This window comes from Balaenoptera musculus, chromosome 11 (assembly GCF_009873245.2).
Source record: "Balaenoptera musculus isolate JJ_BM4_2016_0621 chromosome 11, mBalMus1.pri.v3, whole genome shotgun sequence".
In the NCBI taxonomy this organism is placed as follows: Eukaryota; Metazoa; Chordata; class Mammalia; order Artiodactyla; family Balaenopteridae; genus Balaenoptera; species Balaenoptera musculus.
The window spans coordinates 67,865,370-67,889,239 of NC_045795.1; the positions used below are offsets into that span (position 1 = coordinate 67,865,370).

At 37.5% G+C, this 23,870-nt stretch overlaps 1 protein-coding gene across 13 annotated transcripts in view; it reads right to left on the minus strand.

Annotated features, from left to right (window-relative positions):
• The window catches only part of PBRM1 (polybromo 1), a 109,707-nt gene that overhangs the window by 28,972 nt on the left and 56,865 nt on the right, over nt 1-23,870 (minus strand). For all 13 annotated transcript variants that reach the window (XM_036869810.1, XM_036869809.1, XM_036869808.1 and 10 more), the window contains 5 exons: nt 21,090-21,301; nt 12,268-12,453; nt 11,204-11,361; nt 10,322-10,585; nt 640-785 (listed from right to left, as the gene is read on the minus strand). In XM_036869810.1, coding sequence (XP_036725705.1) covers nt 640-785; nt 10,322-10,585; nt 11,204-11,361; nt 12,268-12,453; nt 21,090-21,301 — 966 coding nt within the window. The remainder of the gene's footprint in view (nt 1-639; nt 786-10,321; nt 10,586-11,203; nt 11,362-12,267; nt 12,454-21,089; nt 21,302-23,870) is intronic.

Below are 23,870 nucleotides of genomic sequence, written 5' to 3' on the forward strand. Positions count from 1 at the left end.
TTTCCTTAACTACTATCCTCTACTGCCCAGCCCTGCGCCCTGACTCCTTTAAAGCTATTCTATGTCATCCAACCATACTTCCACCCATTTACTTGTTCATCAAATATCTGAGCCTCACTCACTATGCTTGGAGCAGGGGATATAAAGGTATATATACTGCTTTTTTGCTCAAAAAGAGAGAGGGTCTCTAACTCTCAGGGCATTTGCAGTCTGATATGGAAGCCTGATAATATAAATGATATGTGCTCTGAGAAGAAGGAAATACACGGTGCTCTGAAAATGTGTAATAGGGAGACCTAACCTAGTCTGGAGGAGACAGGAAAGGCTTCCTTAAGGAAAAGCCATTTCAAATTTAAGCTAAAGGAGTTCACCATATGAAGCTGGCAGGGAGATTTCTGGGTTGAGAGTTCAGTAAACGGCAGGAGAAGAAAAAGCAAAAAAAAAAAAAAAAGGATTCATGGAAGCAATTTAAAGAAGGAAGTGTGGCTAGAGGCGTAAGCAGGGAGACTGTGGTGTGAGAGGAAGTTGGAAAAGCTGCCAAGGGAGGGACTTTAGCCTTCATCCTAAACAGTGATGAATTTCTACTGGCTCCGAATCTCTCAAACCAAACCTTGTCCTCTCTACCTCAAAAATGCTCACCTGCCCACACGAGGGCGCACCAGGCCATGGGACTTGATGAAGACACAGTCGCCAACCTTCAGCCACATGTCATTATACCGGAGCTGCTCAAAGTAGTGGCAACCTGGTTCACCGTTAGACATTTCCACAGGGACGTCTTCTTTCTCCTGTGGTAAAGGAAACTGGTTGAAGACAGGCCGCTGACAATAAAGGAGTTGGCAGAGAAGGTAAGAAGGGAAGGCAGATTTCCTTCATTTTAACTTAAAAGAAAAAATAACCATAAACAGAAGCTCTGATAAAGATAGGAAACCAAAGGAATAGGTTACTGAAATCAAACTGAGTCTTATCAAATATTGTATCTATTTTAAATTTCTAGTTAATTTTCATAAAATAATGTTACTCCAAGACTGTTTTATTCCCCTCTCCTTTCTTCCCCCATTCTCATAGACTTTAACAAAAAAAAGCAATGGAGAAGACTTATCAGCATACAGAAAACAGCCTCATGCAACTGTTAAAAAGATAAGGAGCAAATTCTACACAAGCTTCCTCTTCACCACATTTCTTCATATTAACAACTGACTGATTTAAAAATTTTATCATTTGGATTTATTCCAACATGGAAAGGAACAGCATAGCCTCTGTGACATAAACACACATACTCTGTTTTTGAATAAATTACAGGGTCTGTCACCTACTGGCTGCTGTGACATGGGTAAATTACTTGACCTCTTATGCCTTAGGTTCATCATCTGTAAAATGAAGATATTGTGCCCATCAGATGGGGCTGTTAGGAAGCTTAAATGACACAATTCATGCTACATACACAGAATAATGCCTGACTCAGAAGAAAAATAAAAGATAATTCTGACTAATGAAAATAAGAAACATAATTTACTGAGAACCTAGCAGATACTGAGCACAGCACTAGGTGTTTTAAATACAAAAGCTCTAAAACACATAAAAGCTGAGGAAACTGCAGAACACCCCCCAAATTTTCTACTGCATCTCCCTGAGAATATCTGAAACTTCAACCTTAAGGAAAAAAAAATCTCCTTTAGACTGTCCAAAATAATTTAATGTTTTGATCTTTATGATTTCTAATGTGGTACTGAAATGGACTTCCTGGAAAATCCTTAAGAATGAGAGAGGTCCCACATATATGTTGGGTGGGGGGCACCTGAAGGAATGGAAGCTATGAAAAAGAAAGCCCTGAGATTAAGAATACATTTTATTTCAGGAATGGGTTCTGTTCTAGTTATTCATCTAAAAAGTTCTTAGCATGACATGATTTGGCCATGCAATATTAAAATAAATATATGAGACTAAAAAAGTAACTCATACATAGAGAGAACACTGGGGACTTACGAATTCTAATGACAATAATAATAACAAATTTAAGTTAATTCCCACATTGACTTCCACTGACATTTCTTCTTTTAAAATTAATGTCTCTATGATTCCCAGACATACTGGTAAAATGTAAAAAATATCATGTTTTTTCCCAAGCTCCTTTTCTCTTACAAACACTGTGAGGACACTAAAATGGATATTTTTTCTAGGACACTAAAAATTCATTTTTTCCAGTTTTTACATTAACAATTTAAAAACTTTATTTTTCTTCTTTATATAAAAAGTGTATTTGTTGGAAATAATTCAAACATTAGAGTATGTAAAATTTAAAATTGATTGTCAGCAATTAGAGAAGAAAAAGAAATAAAAGGAATACAAATTGGAAAAGAAGAAGTAAAACTGTCACTGTTTGCGGATGACATGATATTATACATAGAGAATCCTAAAACTGCCACCAGAAAACTGCTAGAGCTAATTAATGAATATGGTAAAGTTGCAGGATACAAAATTAATGCACAGAAATCTCTTGCATTCCTATACACTAATGATGAAAAATCTGAAAGAGAAATTATGGAAACACTCCCATTTACCATTGCAACAAAAAGAATAAAATACCTAGGAATAAACCTACCTAGGGAGACAAAAGACCTGTATGCAGAAAACTATAAGACACTGTTGAAAGAAATTAAAGATGATACCAACAGATGGAGAGATATACCATGTTCTTGGATTGGAAGAATCAACATTGTGAAAATGACTATACTACCCAAAGCAATCTACAGATTCAATGCAATCCCTATCAAATTACCAATGGCATTTTTTACAGAACTAGAACAAATCATCTTAAAATTTGTATGGAGACACAAAAGACCCCGAATAGCCAAAGCAGTCTTGAGGGAAAAAAACGGAGCTGGAGGAATCAGACTCCCTGACTTCAGACTATACTACAAAGCTACAGTAATCAAGACAATATGGTACTGGCACAAAAACAGAAACATAGATCAATGGAACAAGATAGAAAGCCCAGAGGTAAACCCACGCACCTATGGTCAACTAATCTATGACAAAGGAGGCAAAGATATACAATGGAGAAAAGACAGTCGCTTCAATAAGTGGTGCTGGGAAAACTGGACAGCTACATGTAAAAGAATGAAATTAGAATACTCCCTAACACCATACACAAAAATAAACTCAAAATGGATTCGAGACCTAAATGTAAGACTGGACACTATAAAACTCTTAGAGGAAAACATAGGAAGAACACTCTTTGACATAAATCACAGCAAGATCTTTTTTGATCCACCTCCTAGAGTAATGGAAATAAAAACAAAAATAAACAAATGGGACCTAATGAAACTTCAAAGCTTTTGCACAGCAAAGGAAACCATAAACAAGACGAAAAGACAACCCTCAGAATGGGAGAAAATATTTGCAAACGAATCAACGGACAAAGGATTAATCTCCAAAATATATAAACAGCTCATTCAGCTCAATATTAAAGAAACAAACACCCCAATCCAAAAATGGGCAGAAGACCTAAATAGACATTTCTCCAAAGAAGACATACAGACGGCCACGAAGCACATGAAAAGATGCTCAACATCACTAATCATTAGAGAAATGCAAATCAAAACTACAATGAGGTATCACCTCACACCAGTTAGAATGGGCATCATCAGAAAATCTACAAACAACAAATGCTGGAGAGGGTGTGGAGAAAAGAGAACCCTCTTGCACTGTTGGTGGGAATGTAAATTGATACAGCCACTATGGAGAACAATATGGAGGTTCCTTAAAAAACTAAAAATAGAATTACCATATGACCCAGCAATCCCACTACTGGGCATATACCCAGAGAAAACCGTAATTCAAAAAGACACATGCACCCGAATGTTCATTGCAGCACTATTTACAATAGCCAGGTCATGGAAGCAACCTAAATGCCCATCAACAGACGAATGGATAAAGAAGATGTGGTACATATATACAATGGAATATTACTCAGCCATAAAAAGGAATGAAATTGAGTCATTTGTTGAGACGTGGATGGATCTAGAGACTGTCATACAGAGTGAAGTAAGTCAGAAAGAGAAAAACAAATATCGTATATTAACGCATGTATGTGGAACCTAGAAAAATGGTACAGATGAGCCAGTTTGCAGGGCAGAGGTTGAGACACAGATGTAGAGAACGGACATATGGACACCAAGGGGGGAAAACTGCGATGGGGTGGGTATGGTGTTGTGCTGAATTGGGCGATTGGGATTGACATGTATACACTGATGTGTATAAAATTGATGCCTAATAAGAACCTGCAGTATAAACAAACAAACAAACAAAACAACTAATACTAAACTTTCATTGGGTTATTTGTATGGAAATATGTTAATATAAATGTTTCAGACATTACATGAAATTTCTAAAAATCTTATATGTTCTGGTATAATGTTATAAGTCATAATCCTAGTTATTACCTTAAAATGTATATCTCAGAAATAACTAATTTTCTTGTCAACTGCATTATTATGAACTTTCATCAAATTTTTAACTGTGGTCATTTTTAAGTCTTTTGTCATTTACAGACAGTTCTGTGTGTACTCTGATGCTTTTGCAAATATGTTCCTATAAAAGGGTTTCATCTTCAAGAAATTCATGGAAAAGACTCTGACAAGTACAGGTTTCTGGTAACTGACTGTACTGCTGAACTGAATGAATAAGCATTTTCAGAACTCTAATGAAAAACTGATGAACTCATAAAAGTGCTAACAAAAGATCAAGAGGAAAAAAAAAAATTTAATTACATGGGACTGAGTGAACTGATGTGGATGAGTATAATTTTTGTGACTTTCTGTCTGAATTAAAAAAAAAAAAAATCCCACAAGGACTCAGAGGCAAAGAATATACAAATCAATTTTCACTGCAAAGTAAAGGAGCTGTTACAGTGGAGGATTACTGGACTGAATGTCAATATTATGACATAGTATGAGTGTGTTTCATGTTTGGTAATTGCAATCATTGTTGCTTTTGTTGTGGTCATCCATGTACAATGCTTGGTGTCAGTCTATTTATGTCTTGTAAAAATAAAATACAGTGTGTGTGTGTGTGAATAAAGGACTCAGAGGCAAAGAATATACAAATCAATTTTCACTGCAAAGTAAAGGAGCTGTTACAGTGGAGGATTACTGGACTGAATGTCAATATTATGACATAGTATGAGTGTGTTTCATGTTTGGTAATTGCAATCATTGTTGCTTTTGTTGTGGTCATCCATGTACAATGCTTGGTGTCAGTCTATTTATCTCTTGTAAAAATAAAATACAGTGTGTGTGTGTGAAAAAAAACCAAAAAACAAAAAACAAGTCTTCTGTGATCTAACCCTAGAGATAATCATCCAGTTTAGTTTATAGTTTTCCATGTTTTTTACACATACATATATGTAAACATACATTTTGATTTTTCTGAGTAATGATGGAACCACATCCCATTCTGCAACCTGTTAATTCCTTTTGCTGGCTGCAGTTTGCATTATATGAATGGATGTATAACAATTTAATTCCCATTCACAGGCATTTGGGTTTGGCCTAGGGTTTTGCTTTTACAAACAACACTGATGTCACCCTTTGGCATACCTAGTTGAGTACTATGTTGGAACACATTCCCTGCCATCAAACAGCAGGGCCAAAGGGAATGCCACTGATGGGAGATGAGAGTGTGTTACCCCACACTGACACCAGGCTGCATGTATTATCAGGCTTCAGACTTCTTGCCAATTTGCTGGGCATTTTAAAAGCTATTAGATTAATACATTTTCTTACATTTTTGAATGATCTTCTATAAATGATCTACTTGGTCCTTTGCCCATTTTTCCAGTATTATTTTTTCCCTAGACTTCAAACAGCTTTGTACATTAGAAACAGCAGTCCTTAGACTGTTTCATTAAACTAATTGATATTGTCAATTGTATCAAGAAAATGATCTATTTTTTTTCTTTTATGGCTACTGGGTTTTATATCATGTATATAAAAGGATCCATTCCAAGCTTATAAATGAATAAAAGATTACAGGTAAATAGTAGTAAATGTACTTACGTTAGCAACTTATGTTTCTTTTTTAATGTTTATATCTTACTTATTTTGGAATATGAAATGAGGTAGAGTTCAGGTGGTTTTTTTTTCTTCTTTTTTCAAATGGCTACCAGTTTTTCCAATATCATTTGATTCCATCCTCTCTTGCTGATTTGAAATACTACCTTTATACAAACTCTCAGTTATAAAATAAATGAATCACAGGTATGAAATGTACAGTGTGGGGAATAATTACATAGTATCTCTGTATGGTGACAAATGATGACTAGACTCACCATGGTGATCATTTTGAAATGTATAGAAATATTGAATCATTAAGTTGTATACCAGGAACTAACAGTATTGTAGGTCAATTATACTTCAAAAACACAAACTCAGAAAAAGAGATCAGATTTGTGGTTACCAGAGGCAGGGGATAGGGGGAAAGGGGGATTGGATGAAGGTGGTCAAAAAGTACAAACTTCTAGTTATAAGATAAATATGTATTAAGTATGTAATGTACAACATGATAAATATAATTAACACTGCTGTACGCTATATAGGAAAGATGTTAAGAGAGAGAGTAAATTCTAACAGTACTCATCACAAGGAAAAAAAATTTTTTTTTCTATTTCTTTAATGTTGTATCTATATTGAGATGATGGATGTTCACCAAACTTACTGTGGTCATCATTTCATGATGCAGGTAAGTCAAATCATTATGCTGTACACCTTAAACTTATACAGTGCTATATGTCAATTATATCTCAATAAAACTAGAAGAAAAAAAAGGCGATTGTGGGACAAAAGGGAAAGTATGAATCAAGTCTCTAGATTAGTAAATAGTATTAAAGTTAATTTTCTGGTTTAGATCCTTGTACCATGCTTTACAAGGTGTTAACATTAGCAGAAGCTGAATGAAGAATATAAGGAATGTCTTTGTACTATCTTTGTTAAGCACCTGGCACATTTGTTAAGTCTAAAATCATTTCAAAATTAAAGTTAAAATATATAAAACTAGGGACTTCCCTGGTGGCACAGTGGTTAAGAACCTGCCTGCCAATGCAGGGGACACGGGTTCAATCCCTGGTCCAGGAAGATCCCACATGCCGGAGAGCAACTAAACCCGTGCACCACAACTACTGAGCCTGCTCTAGAGCCTGCAAGCCACAACTACTGAGCCCGTGTGCCAACTACTGAAGCCCACATGCCTAGAGCCTGTGCTCTTTAACAAGAGAAGCCACTGCAACGAGAAGCCTGCGCACCACAACAAAGGGTAGCCCCCGCTTGCCACAACTAGAGAGAAAGCCTGCGTGCAGCAACAAAGACCCGACACAGCCAAAAAATAAATTACTTAAAAAAAAAAAAAATATATATATATATATATATATATATATATACACACACATACATATATAAAAACTAAAATGAATGAATGAGTATCTTTATATTCTGGATTTAATTGTGAAGAGCCTATTCCCTCCACTGACCAACCCTGAGCTAATATCTTAATATTTTTTTAATGTATTTTTGTAAAATGTAATACTATTTGGCAGGGTAAAGCACTCTTGACTACTCTTTCAGTTTTTCTTTTTCTGGTGCCTGTCATGTATTTATTCTTTCCTAAGAATGCTAGAATTAAAAAAAAAAAAAAAAAAGAATGCTAGAATAATTTTGTAAAGTTCCAAAACGACTTATTCAAGTCTTTAATGTCCTGCAGTAGACTATTTTTCTTCCCCTAGGTTCCATATATTCCTTTTAAGATAATTTCTTAATGTATGTTTTTTGTTCATATGAATTGGATATTTTCTTCCATATGATTTTTCTAACAGTTGTTAAAGTGTATTCAACATTTTCATTTTACTTTCAAAAGTCTTATGAATTATTGTTCTGTTTATATAAGAAAGCTAATGACATGTATATAGATTTTGAAATTTATACTTGTTGAACTGTTTTCAAAAACTTTTCAGTTAATTTCTCCCCATTATCCGCAAAAAAATAATTTTGGCTCTTACTGTCAATATTTTTACTACTTTTGTTTGTCTAACTACATTGGCTACTCTCAGAAAAATATAGATAATGGTACAGAAAGCACCTCTGTCACATGTATAACATTAAAAGGAATTTCTTTTACTCTAGGCTTGAGATACGAAGACAATTTTTAAAAATCACTTTGAGGAAATATGCATCTGAAGACTTCAATCAAGATGGGTACTATACCTTATCAGATAATTTCTCCTTTTATCTACTAATTATAATGACGTGTATTACTGAATTTTCCTAATTTTGAACAATCCTTGCATTCCTAGAATGAACTCCCCCCTACTTGGTCATGTTGTTCTCAAACAACTAACTTGATTTCACTTGTAACAATACATTTTTCCCAAGTATTTTTTGTATCAGTATTCATAAAGTGAGACTGAACTGCAGTTTTCTGTTTTTACTTTGTCAGACTTTGGAATCAAGATTATTCCGGCTTGGTAAAACAAACTGGGAAGTTTTCTTTGCTCTCCATGCTCTGCAATAATTTTTTTTTCTTTTGGCCACGCCACACGGCATGCGGGATCTTAGTTCCCCAATCAGGGATCAAACCCCTGCCCCCTGCAGTAGAAGCGCGGTGTCTTAACCACTGGACCGCCAGGGAAGTCCTTCAATAATTTAAAGGGTTAAAAGAATTTACCTATGGAATTATCTGACCTGAGTACTCTTTGAAGTGAGCTCTTTGACATTAACAAAATTTCTTCACGTTGTTGTCCACTTACATGTGTTATCCCTACTTGATTCCACTTTACTAATTTGTATTACCCTAGAAAATTATTCACTTCATTCAGGTTTTTTAAATTATTTTTTTTGGTTTTGTTTTATTTATTTATTTTTTGGCCACACCATGCAACCTGTGGGATCTTAGTTCCCTGACCAGGGATCTAACCCAGGCCCTTGGCAGTGAAAGTGTGGAGTCCTAACCACTGGACTGCCAGGGAATTCCCTCATTCAAGTTTTCAGATCTATTAACAGAAATGTACAAGTCTTTAAATTTCCTCTATATTTTGTATGTTGAGCTTAATTCCCTTCTTTTTCCTTTATTAGGATAGTTGGTAGTTTATCTCATTGAACTTGTCGAAGTCTCCTTTTTAATTCTGCTGCTCTGTTTATTTATTCATTCATTCATTTATTTATTTATTTATGGCTGTGTTGGGTCTTCGTTGCTGCACGTGGGCTTTCTCTAGTTGCAGCCAGTGGGGGCTACTCTTCATTGCCGTGCACAGGCTCCTCATTACTGTGGCTTCTCTTGTTGCGGAGCACAGGCTCTAGGTGCGCGGGCCTCAGTAGTTGTAGCACACGGGCTCAGTAGTTGTGGCTCGCGGGATCTAGAGCACAGGCTCAGTAGTTGTGGTATACGGGCTTAGTTGCTCTGCAGCATGTGAGATCTTCCCGGACCAGGGCTCAAACCCGTGACCCCTGCATTGGCAGGCAGATTCTTAACCACTGCGCCACCAGGGAAGCCCTGCTGCTCTGTTTTTTTTAAGTATTAATTTCTTTCTTTCCTTTATAATTCCTTCTATTAGGCTGTTTTTTTTTTTAATTTAATTTTTTTTTTTTTTGGCTGTATTGGGTCTTTGTTGCCGCATACGGGTTTTTTTTTTTTTTTTTTAATTTTTTTTTTATTTATTTATTTATTTATGGCTGTGTTGGGTCTTCGTTTCTGTGCGAGGGCTTTCTCTAGTTGTGGCAAGCGGGGGCCACTCTTCATCGCGGTGCGCGGGCCTCTCGCTATCGCGGCCTCTCTTGCTGCGGAGCACAGGCTCCAGACGCGCAGGCTCAGTAATTGTGGCTCACGGGCCTAGTTGCTCCGCGGCATGTGGGATCTTCCCAGACCAGGGCTCGAACCCGTGTCGCCTGCATTGACAGGCAGATTCTCAACCACTGCGCCACCAGGGAAGCCCCGCATACGGGTTTTAGTTGCGGTGAGCAGGGGCTACTCTTCGTTGTGGAGCAGAGGCTCTAGGCACGCAGGCTTCAGTAGCTGTGGCACACGGGCTCAGTAGTTGTGGCGCACAGGCTTAGCTGCTCCGCGGCATGTGGGATCTTCCCGGACCAGGGATCGAACCCATGTCCCCTGCAATGGCAGGCGGACTCTTAACCATTGCGCCACCAGGGAAGTCCCTAGGCTAAGGTTTTATATTGTTGCTCTTTTTCTAATTCTGAATTTGAGTACTTTGTTCATTTATTTTTGAGACTAGGTATTCTGAAATGTAAAATTCTTTTCTATGTGGCTATTATCTACATACCTTTTCCAAGTTAAAACTGTCTTCAGTTCGACTGTCCTCTGAGTTGTCTGTGTTCTTCTCATCATCCCCTTTATCTGCATTTGCAAATACAGAGGCCACTCGGACCACAGGCAAGGGCACATCTCGAGGGACAAATCTAACTGAGCTGATAGGCATGGTCCATAGTTTAATTTTCTTAAAAGATTTGGTTTTGGCAGAATACCGTGATTCACAGACAAAAACATCCTCATCTCGAAAGTTTTCTGGGCATAATTTAAAGTATTCCTGGTGGATATAAGAATAAAATCAATTAGGTGAATTTTCTGAAAACCAATCAACCAAAAAACAAATAAAATCACCAAACAAGCAAAGAAATAAAAGCTAAAGTATTAAGACTTTTTGACAGTGAACAACAAATGGTAAATGGCTAGAGATCCAGGAGTATTTCCTTATACTGAATGGCCTTACCACATACTGTTTAGCTTATTTAGCTTACCAACTGCTCCTTTGACAGTGTATTAGTATTTCATACAGCTATAATGTTCCTTAAAGCTGTGGGCATGTGCCTATACTACACAAACAAAAAGTGCACCTTATTACCTAAAACCACACTAACAATTTATAATGATCCTTCAGAAAATGTCACCCTTAAAAATTTATCTGCCGGTATAAAAAAATTTAAGCTAACTGCATATAGCTATATAGTGTAGGCAGCAAATGGTCTTTCACCATCATGTTCAGGTTAATTTCTCCCCAAATCTTTACAGAAGCTAGAGACACAGCTTAAAAAAAAATTCAACAGTTTAAAACAGAGCTATCAGTTTTGTAAAGATCAATTTTTTGTGTTTGTAAATTTTATTCCCATGGAATAATTTATTGTTTTGGGACTAATGAGTTTCTTACCTTAACAAACATGACCACACATTTTCCTAGAATTTTACTAACAGGAACTTTATTGTAATAGTCACTCTTAAAAACTTCTTTTTCTAGAAATTTTCGTGTAGCCAAATGGAATGTTTCATTTGGCCGATAAAACCAACAGCCATACAACCATTTTTCACCTCAAAAACAAAGAGAGAGAGAAAGAGAGAGAATTACCATTAACAAAAATAACATATTCTTTGTAAAATGAGCAAATACTACATCCATTCTGCCATGGCCTAAACCTAGCAATGTGCTTTTAGGCCACGGTTCCTTAATACAATTATCTTAGAAGAAACAATACTTTAAAATAATGAAATGTAATGAGGCCTAAAAAATACTACTTTCCCCCTCCTATTAAAAGATGTATAATAAATAGAATAAGGAAGGTGATGAGACCTACTCTACTCTGCTGGGTCAGGACACACCTAAAGCTGTGTGCTTTTATAAGGATGTAAGATATACTAAAGGACATATTTAGCTCTTGGGTGAAGGAATACAAAGGTATTTTACATGATGAACAGCTGAAACAATTGGATTGCCTGGATCACACTTCTGCTTGCTTTTGGTTTCATTAACTCCTATTCATTCTCTATGTCTCAAGTTAAAGGCAATTGTTCTAGGAAGCCTTTTTGGCATCAAATTCTAAGCTAAGGCACATGTCTGTCTATAACAATTTCTTCTTTATTTGTGATTTTTACCAGAGTGGTTTTGCCAGGGGCAAAACACAGGCCTTTTGTTCTTCTCAATCTCTGCCATCCTACAGAGTTTGGCTCACGGTATGTTTTTAATAAATATCAGTTGAATGACTGAATCTCAACTAGACTTCAAAAAGTTGTATTTCTTTCGACTCAGCTGTGCCACTGCCCAACAGTGCTTGAGCCTATGTTTCTCATATAGTGGGTACTTAATTGCATTTACTGACAGTGTAGAACTATTGTTGGAAGACATAAAATGTCTGAGTTACAATTTCCTTCCCTGAGAACCAAGGAGGAGTACAATAGTCACATCTCACCAATCTGCCCTCCAATTTAAAACGAACTTACCAGCAGAATCTTCCCACAGTCTCTCAATACAGACTATATGTGGTTGTAGATTGGCCTCTGCAGGCTCCACATAGACGTAATCTCCAACATGGTACATACTGTTCTTAAAGCTGCAGTCCTGGCTGTATGTGCGATGTAAGCCTGAGAGGCCTGCAGCTCCAGAGGAATCTTCACTCTTTTCAGCTTCTTAGGTAAAAAAGAGAAAAATGTTCTCATGAAAGGGACGCTGGAACAGATGCAAGATTCAAACAACACATACTAATACATTTACTTCTTTTCTAGATACTCAAAGGCAGGATTCAGGACAAACAGTATGACATCCACATTCCCAATAGCCTCTACTCAAAATTGTCTTTTTGAATTACAACCAACTGCCATTAATTTAAATAAATACATAAATAAAGCATCTACAGAATAAAAATAATCACCTTAATAATATATGCTCACTAGAGTCATTCTGGATGATACAAACATATAAAGAAGAAAACAGGTCACTTGTAAATCATGTAATCCTAGAGATAATCTCATATGTACTTTCTCTCCATCCTAACACATCTGGAATTTTTTCCTCTGACAGTTATTACATGGTTATGTCACAATGAATGGAATCATAGAATTGAGGAGATATGGAATATGTATTTCATACAATATACTGTAAACTATATATGCATACACTTAATGTATCATGAACATTTCCCCTGAGATTAAATGCTTTTCAACAAGATTTTTATTTTTGTTAAACAAAACTTTAAAAAAAAATTTATTCATTTATTTATTTATTTGGCTGTGTCGGGTCTTAGTTGCGGCACGTGGGATCTTTAGTTGCAGCAAAAGTTGCAGCATGTGGGATCCTTTAGTTGCAGCATGCAGAACTGTTAGTTGGGGCATCTTTTTAGTTGCAGCATGTGGGATCTTTTAGTTGCAGCATGCGGAATCTTTAGTTGTGGCATGTGGGACCTTTAGTTGCGACATGTGAACTCTTAGTTGCGGCATGTGGGATCTAGTTCTCTGACTAGGGATTGAACCCAGGCTCCCTGCATTCGGAGTGCAGAGTCTTAGCCACTGGACCTGGACCTGGACCAGGTAAGTCCCTAAACAAAACTTTTTAATGGCTCCCATATAAGCCATTATCTGCAAACACCGTAGGTTTTTTTCAGGAAAAAGCTTTGCCCGCTTCTTTGATTACTTCCTTAAGATAATTTTCCATAAATGGAAGAGCTGGAAATAAGCATGTTAAACGTTTTTAAAATGCATATTCCAAACTGACCCCCAAAAGTCTATACCAACTTAAGTCCTTCACTCTATGGCTACAAGGTGTGGGGGGGGTCTGTTTCTCCATTCCCTCTCCAATACTGGTATTATAATTTTTTTTTAAAGTTTTGCCATTTTTGGTAGAAAATGTTATCTAGCAGTTGACTAATCAAATGAATCCCTGTGACATAGGAAGCATATTCACAAGGTTCTTGAGAATTTTATACCAACCGGAACACTGTCAACAGGCCTGAAACGGACAGAGTACAAAATGAAAGAAGGCTGTTAAACCCCCCAAATTCTAGAGACAGGAAACAGGCTGATAAAACAACTCAGCTGCAAACATGTGTTACCTTTCATGAAAAAAGATGATTCAGAGGGCAAAGTGTGGAGCCACAGAGAACTAATTCCATGCCCTGAAGCCTAATGGAGTCTGCCTGCCCGGATCTTGAAACTGCTTGGAATTGATGACTCTTTTTTTTCTTTCCATTTCTCCCTTTTTGAAAGGGAATGTCCCTGTTATCCTATGCATGTTCCATCACTATATTGTAGGAGCAGAGAACTTGTTTTTTCACTTTCACAGGTTCACAGATGAAGAGAAATTGTGTCTCAGGATGGATCATACCCAGAGCCTCACCCATACACCTAGTTTAGACGATTTAAATAATGAGATTTGGGACTTTTGAGTTGATGGTATTTAGATTAGATTTTGGTAGCCGGTAGAGGGGTTGTTACAGTAACAAGTACCTAAAAAAATATGAAAGTGACTCTGCAATTGAATAGGCAGAGACTGGAAGAATTTTGAGGAACATGACAGAAAAAGCCTAGGTTGCCTTGAATAGACTGTTAGTAGAGAAATGGACATTAAAGACTTGGCATTGAAGGCTCAGAAGAAAATGAAGAAAATGTTATTAGAAAGTGGAGGAAAGGGGTCCTTGTTATATAGTGGAAGAAGGCCTAGCAGAACTGTGTTCTGCAGTTATGTGGATTCTAGGCCACCTGAGCTGATCTTTTAGGTATCTTTTTCTTTGTTTATTTGTTGTCGTTCTATTTCCTTGGAGATTTCTTCAACTTTATCTTCTAATCCTTCTCTGTTTCCCTTCTGCTATCTTTAAAACAATTTTTTAAGTGAATAAATTTGATATATAACATTGTGTAAATTTTTAAAATTATTTATTTATTTATTTATTTAGGCTGTGCTGGGTCTTAGTTGAGGCACATGGATATTCGTTGCGGCATGTGGACTTCTTAGTTGTGGCATGCAGGCAGGATCTAGTTCCCTGACCAGGGATCGAACCCGGGCCCCCTGCATTGGGGGTGTGGAGTCTTACCCACTGGACCACCAGGGAAGTGCCACATTGTGTAAATCTAAGGTGTACAACATGTTACTTTGATCTATTTATATAGTGTTGCCATTGCAGCAGTTTACCACACTACATAACTATAGGACAATATTGTTGTCTATATCTACTGTACTCTGCATTAGATCTCTATAGCTTATTTACTACTCTTTGCAAGTTTGTTCTGTTAAACAACATCAATCTTATCCCCCAACACCACTCTGCTATCATTTTTTTTTTAAAAGCTTGAGATATAATTAATACACCATACAATTCACCTATTTAAAGTGCACAGTTCGGCACTTCCATAGTGGTGAAGTGGTTAAGAATGCGCCTGCCAATGCAGGGGACAGAGGTTCAATCCTTGGTCCGGGAAGATCCCACATGCCATGGAGCAACTAAGCCCGTGTGCCACAACTACTGAGCCCGTGGGTCACAACTACTGAAGCCCGTGTGCCTAGAGCCCGTGCCCCACAACAAAGAGAATCCCTCATGATGAGAAGCCCACACACCACAAAGAAGAGTAGCCCCCGCTCGCCGCAACCAGAGAAAGCCCGCGTGCAGCAACAAAGACCCAACACAGCCAAAAATTAATTAATTAATTATTTTAAAAGTGCACAATGCAATGGTTTTTGGTATACTACATTAATTTTATTTTTTTAATTTATTTTTTCTTTGTTTTTGTTTTTGTTTTTTTAAATTATTATTTATTATTTATTTATCTATTCATGGCTGTGTTGGGTCTTCGTTTCTGTGCGAGGGCTTTCTCTAGTTGTGGCAAGCGGGGGCCACTCTTTGTTGCAGCGTGCGGGCTTCTCGTTGTGGTGGCTTCTCTTGTTGTGGAGCATGGGCTCTAGGCACGTGGGCTTCAGTAGTTGTGGCTCGCAGGCTCTAGAGCACAGGCTCAGTAGTTGTGGCACACGGGCTTAGCTGTTCCGCGGCATGTGGGATCTTCACTGACCAGGGCTCGAACCTGTGTCCCCTGCACTGGCAGGCGGATTCTTAACCACTGCGCCATCAGGGAAGCCCTGGACGATCTTTAAGTGTATAGTTCAGTGGCATTAATTATACTCACAATGTTGTGCAACCATAACCACTATTTCCAAAACCTTTTCTTTACTCCAAACAGAAACTCTGTAACCATTAAATAAAAATAACTCCTTATCTTTCTTCTCCACAGCTTGGTAACCTTTAATCTACTTTGTCTCTCTATGAATTTGGTATTCTAGGTACCTCATATAAGTGAAATCACACAGCATCTGTCCTTTTGTGTCTGGCTTATTTCAGATAGCATAATGTTTTCAAGGTTCATCCACCTCGTAGTATGTGTCAGAACTTCTTTACTTTTTATGGCTGAATAATATTCCACTGTATGTAAATACTGCATTTTGTTTATCCATTCATCTGTGATGGATACTTGGGTTGTTTCTGTCTTTTGGCTATTATGAATAATGCTGCTATGAACATTGGTATACAAGTATCTGCTTAAGTCCCTGGTTTCAGTTCTTTTGGATATATACCTAGGAGCAGAACTAATTGATCATATAGTAATTAAATGTTTAGCTTTTAAACAAATTGCCAAACTGTTTTCCATAGCGGCTGCACCACTTTACATTCCCACCAGCAATTTATGAGGGTTCCAATTTCTCCACATGGTCACCAACACTTGTATCTTTTTTTTTTTTTTTTTATAACAGTTATCCTAAAGGGTGTGAAGTGGTATCTCACGGTAATTTTCATTTTCATTCCCCTAATGACTAATGACGTTGAACATTAATTTTCATGTGCTTATGGCCATTTCTATAATTTCTTTGAGGATATATCTATTCAAATCTTTTGCCCACTTTTGAATTGTGCTGTTTGGTTGTTGTTGAATTGTAGGAGTCCTTTGTATATTCTGGATACTAGACCGTTATCAGATATAATGATTTGTGAATATTTTCTTTAACTCTGTGGGTTTACCATATTTTTAATTTCCAATAAATTTTCTGTTCTGCAAATGTTCATTTTTTATGGCTTTCTGTTCTTGTTTTATGGATGCAGTAGCTTGCCATCTCTCTGAAGGTCCAGTTAGTTGGTTTTTTAAAAAAATTTTCTCCTGCTGCCTTCATTTTTCTTGTTTCTGCCAAGGTCCATTTTTCTTTTTGTTTTGCTCTCTATCTTAACATCTTAGAGAGTTTTCCCTTAAATATTTGGTCCCATTTAAATAAATATCTGCTTCTATTTAAAAGTAAAACACTTTAGGGACTTCCCTGGTGGTCCACTGGTTAAGATGCTGTGCTTCCAGTGCAGGGGGCGTGGGTCTGACCCTGGTCTGGGAACTAAGATCCCACATGCTGTGTGGTGCAGCCAAGAAAAAAAAAAAAGAAACAAAAGTAAAAATGCTTTAAAAAGCTGACTGGAAGCTCTCCATGCATACATAGAGCTGGATGGATTTCATTGAGGACCAGATGTTATCTTCAGATCCCCACTGCCTGGTCCATTTCTCAAGAGAAGAATCTTCTGTCTCAAAATTAAAAACCCGGGACTTTCCTGGTGGCACAGTGGTTAAGAATCCGCCTGCCAATGCAGGGGACACGGGTTCGAGCCCTGGTCTGGGAAGATCCCACATGCCGTGGAGCAACTAAGCCCGTGTGCCACAACTACTGAGCCTGCGCTCTAGAGCCTGCAGGCCACAGCTACTGAGCCCACGTGCTGCTACTGAAGCCCGCACACCTAGAGCCCATGCTCTGCAACAAGAAAAACCACCGCAATGAGAAGCCCATGCACAGCAGCAAAGAGTAGCCCCCACCTGCCGCAACTAGAGAAAGCCCGCGCGCAACAACAAGACCCAACACAGCCAAAAATTAAAAAAAAAAGAACAAACTTGATATGATTTCAATCCTTTAAAATTTTTTAAACTTTTATGACCCAGCACATGGTCCATTCTAGACAATGTTCCATGTACACTCTTCAAGAATGTGTATTCTGCAGTCATTGGGTATAGTGTTTTACACGTCAGTCATGTCAAGCTGGTTGACAGTCCTTGTCCTAGAGCTCAGGTTGCTATAAGAACACCCACCATAAACAGGGTGGCTTAAACAACAAACATCCATTTCTCACAGTTCTGGAGGCAGATTTGGTGTCTGGTGAGGGTCCACTTCCTGGTTCATAAACAGTTGTCTTCTCACTCTTCATCCCCTTACAATGGCACCAATTCCACTGTAGTGGCTCCACTCCCATGACTGCATCCAAACCTAATTACATCCTAAAGGCCCCATCTCCAGATACCAACATACTGGAGGCTACAACGTACAAATTTTGGTGGAAGACACAACGTTCAGTCTATAGCAATCTTATTTAAGTCATACTTTTGCCGATTTTTGGTCTAGTTAGTCTGTCATTTGCTGAGAAAGGTGTATTGAGACTATAACCATTGAACTATTTCTCTTCAATTCTGTCAGTTTTTGCTTCATGTATTTTGGGGCTCCACTGTTAGGTGCATACACATTTATAAGTATTATACGTTCTTGACCCTTTTAACATTATAAAATGTCCCCCTTCAACTCTAGGAATATTTTTTAAAGTCTATTTGTCTGATTAATATAGCCACTCCAACTCACTATGGTTACTATTTGCATGGTATATCTTTTCCCTTCATTTTCCTTTCAACCTATTTGTGTCCAAATCTAAATGAGTCTCTTATAGACAGTATACAGTTGGATCTTACTTTTTAAATTCAGTCTGATAACCAATGCATTTTGAATGGAGTGTTCAGTCTATTCACAGTATGTAATTACTGATATGACTGAATTCAAGTCTGCCATTTTGCTTTTTTTTTGGTCTTATTTTTTTTTTGTTCCTTTTTTCCTCCTTTACTGCCCTCTTTTGTGTTAAGCAAGTATTTCTGGCGTATCATTTTAATTCCTGTGTTGACTTTTTCTATTTATTACTGGTATTACAATATGCATCTTTAACATGTCACCATCTATTTCAGGTTAACAGTGACTTAGTTTCATTCAATATTGCAACTTTGCTCCAATATGGCTCCATTCCTTTGTGCTAGTTGTGTCACATATATACTTCCATAAACGTTATAAAGCTAACAATAGTGTTATTATTCCTTTAATCAATCTAATGTTTTTAAAGAAATTAAGTGAAAAAGATACAGACATAGTCTTTTATATTTACCCACATGTTTACCATTTCCAATACTCTTCAGTCCTTCTTACAGATCTGAGTTACTACCTGGTGGTATTTTCTTTTGGCCTGAAGCTCGTCCTTCAGTATTTCTTACAGGGAAGATCTACCAGCACTGAACTCTCTCAATTTTTGTTAATCTGGGAATGAGTTATTTCAGCTTCACTCTTGAAAGACAGGTTCGTTCACTGGATACACAATTATTGGTTCAGTTTTCTTCCCCTTTTAGCATTCTGAATATCATTCTACTGCTTTCTGGCCTCCATTATTTCTTATGAGTCATTATCATATTATTGTTTTTTTGGACATGATGAGTCATTTTTCTGCTTTTAAGACTTTCTTTCAGCAGTTTGATTATGACATACCTAGATGTGATTCCCTTTGTGTTTTCTTACATGTTCTTGGAGCTGTAGGTTAATGTTTTACATCAAATTTGAGAAGTTTTCAGCCATTATGTCTTCAAATATTTTTCTTTCCCTTTCTCTCCTCTGAGATTCCCATTATAAGTATACTAGGACACATGGCATGAGGGGTTGCTGTAAGTCTGCATAGCTAAAGCTCAACCAATGATTTAGGTGAAGACTGTATTCAAGCACTTCAAACCTGTAAGGATCCACCCTCTGCTGAACAATCTGCATGTGGCTTGGGGGATGCATTCAAAGTTGTGACCAACTTTCAAGAATCCCTCGCATTTTGCTTTTCATCAGTATCTCGCATCTCCCCTGTACATGTGTAGTTTTCCAGTCAGCCAAGAATGTGTAGAGAGCTTATCTTAGCCCTTCTATGGTAATTTTCAGGATATTCCTCAATCCCAACTGTTACTTGGGGCAAGTGAAGCTACAGGTTTACCCTGTTCATTCCTGCATCAACTGCTTTCGTTGGAAAAGACACAGGACCCCCCTCCCCCTTTCCTGGTCCAACACACACACACACACACACACACACACACACACACACACTCTCACCATCCTAAATGAGTACATTCCTTCTGGCAAAAAGCTGCTGGTTTCTGCAGCTAGCCCTGTACTGGTAAAATCACTATTCTCACCAACCAGGTTCTTTTCTTTTCTTTTTTGCATATGCCATTGCTTATGAGAATTTGCTTCAAACCAACTTACTTTGTTCTCTTGCCTAAGGAAAAAAAACTCTAAGGAGGAGATCTGATGCTAAAGACTAATATGACTCTTGGAAAGTTATATATTCTAGGTATTTATGTGAATTCTTTTTCAGAAATGATTAAATTTCTAATAAAAGTTCCTACTTTCAAATATTTCTAAATTCTGGCAAGTGACTCAAAGTAACATTTTTAGGTTGTTACAATTAAAATAAAAATTTCCTCCTAGTTATGTGGTTCAACCAAAATATCATCTACTTGGGGACTTCCCTGGTGGTCCAGTGCTTAAGAATCCGCCTTCCAATGCAGGGGACACGGGTTCGATCTCTGGTCGGGGAACTAAGATCCCACGTGCTGTGGGGCAACTAAGCTTGCATGCAGCAGCTACAGACCCCACATGCTCTGGAGCCTGCGTACCCCAACTAGAGAAAAGCCCGCGCACCGCAACGAAAGATCCTGCGTGCTGCAACTAAGACCCGACGCAGCCATAAATAAATAAATAAATAATTTAAAACAAGAACAAAGTATAATCTACTTACCTGGCTGAGTCCATATGAGGACAGCCATGCTGTTGAACAATGGGGCAGAAACTTTAGGCACTGCTGAGAATGCTCTCTAGCCCCAGCTGGGCCCCTTAGGTTTTTATCTACCAATAGTATTAAGAGGTTTTAAGCTCACACACTTGTGAATTAATTGACTCTGTTCTTGAAATACTAGAATAACAGCTGTGTCACGTATAACTTCCAACCTTTTCCAGTCTGATGACCAAACTGATAATGACAAAAACATTTCCCATCTTACCATGTCTGTTTTGAAAGAGCCAACACCCTGAGTCTTCATTTACACAAATAGGACTCTGCTCCACAGGTAATTATAAGACCAGCTAGGACAGAGCATAATAATGTTTCTTCATATTTAATAAAATGAAAGAAACTAACCTCTTTTTTCTTCTTCTCGTTTTAGTTTATCTTCCTCTATTTCTTTCGGTAGTTTTTCCTTTTTCTCTTTCTCCACATCATTATGTAAATGTTTTGTGGTATAGCTGAGTGCTGGTGAAAGAAGGATCTCTCCATTTTTGCAGAGTTCATCACGAATTTTAATAAAAAACTGCTGAAGTTCTACCGCATCCTCATATATTTCAGAATCTGTCCTATAATAGCATTAAGAGTATTCACTGACACACAAGCTGCTTCTTTTAAACACCCTGCTTATATGTTAAAGCATTCTATGAAATGCTTCTTTAATGCATTAATTGATATAATGGTAACTTCTGTGCAGTTCTAATAAGGCTATCTCCTTAAAATTTGTTAGAACAGAATCTGAAGTATAATTTTACCTTGGTGAGCCTCATGCTCACCAGTTTCCTTTTCCTTAAGGCTCACTCCTTGTACAGCTCATGTAAAAGGAAAGGCCTCATACAGCTTCCTAGGGAGAAACATAGCATGTTCATTAGCTGATTTTGGCAACAGAAGGGGGTTGCCACAGTCAGGGACTATACTAAGGCTCCACACCATGTGCAACACTTACTTGCATCTAATCTTTGAATTAATTTTTACTTTCTCTTAGTTAAGGGACCAACACACTGCATAAGGTATTAACAAAAGATTTAGCCCATTTTCTTCTTTTTGGATCTATATCATGGTTGCCTAGGCTGGTACGACTCCGTGAATATTTGAACCTAAACTGCAAAGTCCTAAGGGCATCGTAAAATGGTTACAGGCCTCAGAGTCAGTGTTCATTTTAGTTTCCCAGAAATAACTACATAATTCTGGGGAATCACCACAGGCAACATAGTGGAAGATAGAAAAAAAATTATGTGTGTCATACTGAAAACTTTTAAAAGATTCTTTCACCATTTATAAAATGAGAGGATTGGGCAAAATGAACTTCAGAATTTAGACTCAAAGAAATTCTATTACTATTTCTAATCTACTGTTGGTCTGAGGAAGAAAGATAATTCTATTAATTAAGAATACCAGGGTCTGACATTTCATATGTAAATAAACGTGGGACATTTGGCCCTTGTGCTTCCGTGAGAGAGTTATTGACAGTGGGTCGCTGACATCTTCATGAAGTTTAGGGAGTGATTCATTGCAGGGATGGGCTACGGGATATTGCAGAATTCTCCCTGCTCAGAAGAGCGTCATTTTCATTCTCGTTAGCAATCAGCTGTTTTGTCACTTTCATATTGACTCCATCAGTACATCGGTATAACCCGAGGGTGTGATTAAGTACGCCTCAACTTGAAATTCAATTGCTGTTACTCGTTGTATTTATACTTGTATTGCTCTTAAGTTGTATTCATAGCACTTTTCATATGTTTCTGCATTTGAACCTTGCAATAAACCTGTGCGGTGGGCTGCACGGGTCTAATAGCCTAGTTTTACAGTCGAGGAAGCTGAACTCTAAGTTCTTGGCCTAAGCCCTCGGAGCTGGTAAGTGGCTTTGCGTATTAGAACCCAGATATTCTTGCTCTAAATCTAGTGCTCGCTCTATGTGTTTATGTACATATTCACAAATACTCCTTTATTCAACAAATAAAAAGTATGTGCAAAACACACACACACACACACAAAAAAAAAAAAAAGAATACCAGAGTCTGAAAAATTATCCACAAAGGTAACCAGAGACAAAGACTTATTAGCAGCAGTCATGGAGACATTCTGGTCAGGCTAGTGTGGATGGTGTAGCAAGCTCAGTCAGCTGTTTGCTGATACGGATCACTAGAGCATCAAAACTTGAACGAAGCCTCCAGAATGCTTCTCACCAGCAAAGGTGAACTGGCAATCTAAAACATTGCCAATAACAACCTAAATGGATATTTCAAGAAAGATTCTAAAATCTTTTCAGGTTATAGAAATGCTAACACTTGTAGGAAAGCAATAAAAATAAAACTGGCCAAGGGAAATAAAACTCCTACGACACTATTTTGATGCCTATTTTCTGAACAGAGACTTCCGAAGACTGTTCGCTTGAAATTAATTTTACAAGAGCTTACAATTTTAAGTATAAAATTAAAACTGAAAACACACTTTTGATAATCCACATTACACTGAAAGGGCAGATTCATAATTCCATCATGTGCTCAGAACAGTGTGTAATTTATAAAACTTACAAATTGTTTAGTTCTGGGTTTTTCCATTTAATATTTTCAGCCCTTGGTTGACCTCGAGTAACTGAAACTGCAGAAAGTGAAACGGTGGATAAAAAGGGGAATACTGTAAAGTCACCTTGGACTCTACCTCCTAGGCCTCAAAAGCAAAAACTAACCATGTCAACAATGGGAGAAGCAAAAGAGCTCATTTCCTAGAGATACAAATCTGCTTAATTCTTAAAATAATCATGTCATCTATACAAGAAACAAAGTTGCTAATAATCTAAGAGACAAGTCTATTTTGGAAGAAGCACAGAACTAATCCCAAGATATACTGGGGGTAAGGTAGGGGGGCAGGGAGGAGAGGATTAACTTTAGACCTAAGGACTATTTAAGTAAACTGTGAATAAGAATGGAACTCTAAGCTCCATGAGAGCAGGGTTTGTCTGTTTTGTCCACTGGTGTATACCAAGTATCCAGAACATTCTCATAACTGGTAGTCACTCAATAAACATTTGTTGAATAAATGAAAACTAACGAATAAATGAATGCAGATTTTGACTACAATATGTCCCCCCATATTTCTCTTTATTTCTATCTGCACTGTTGAAGAATAAGGACCATT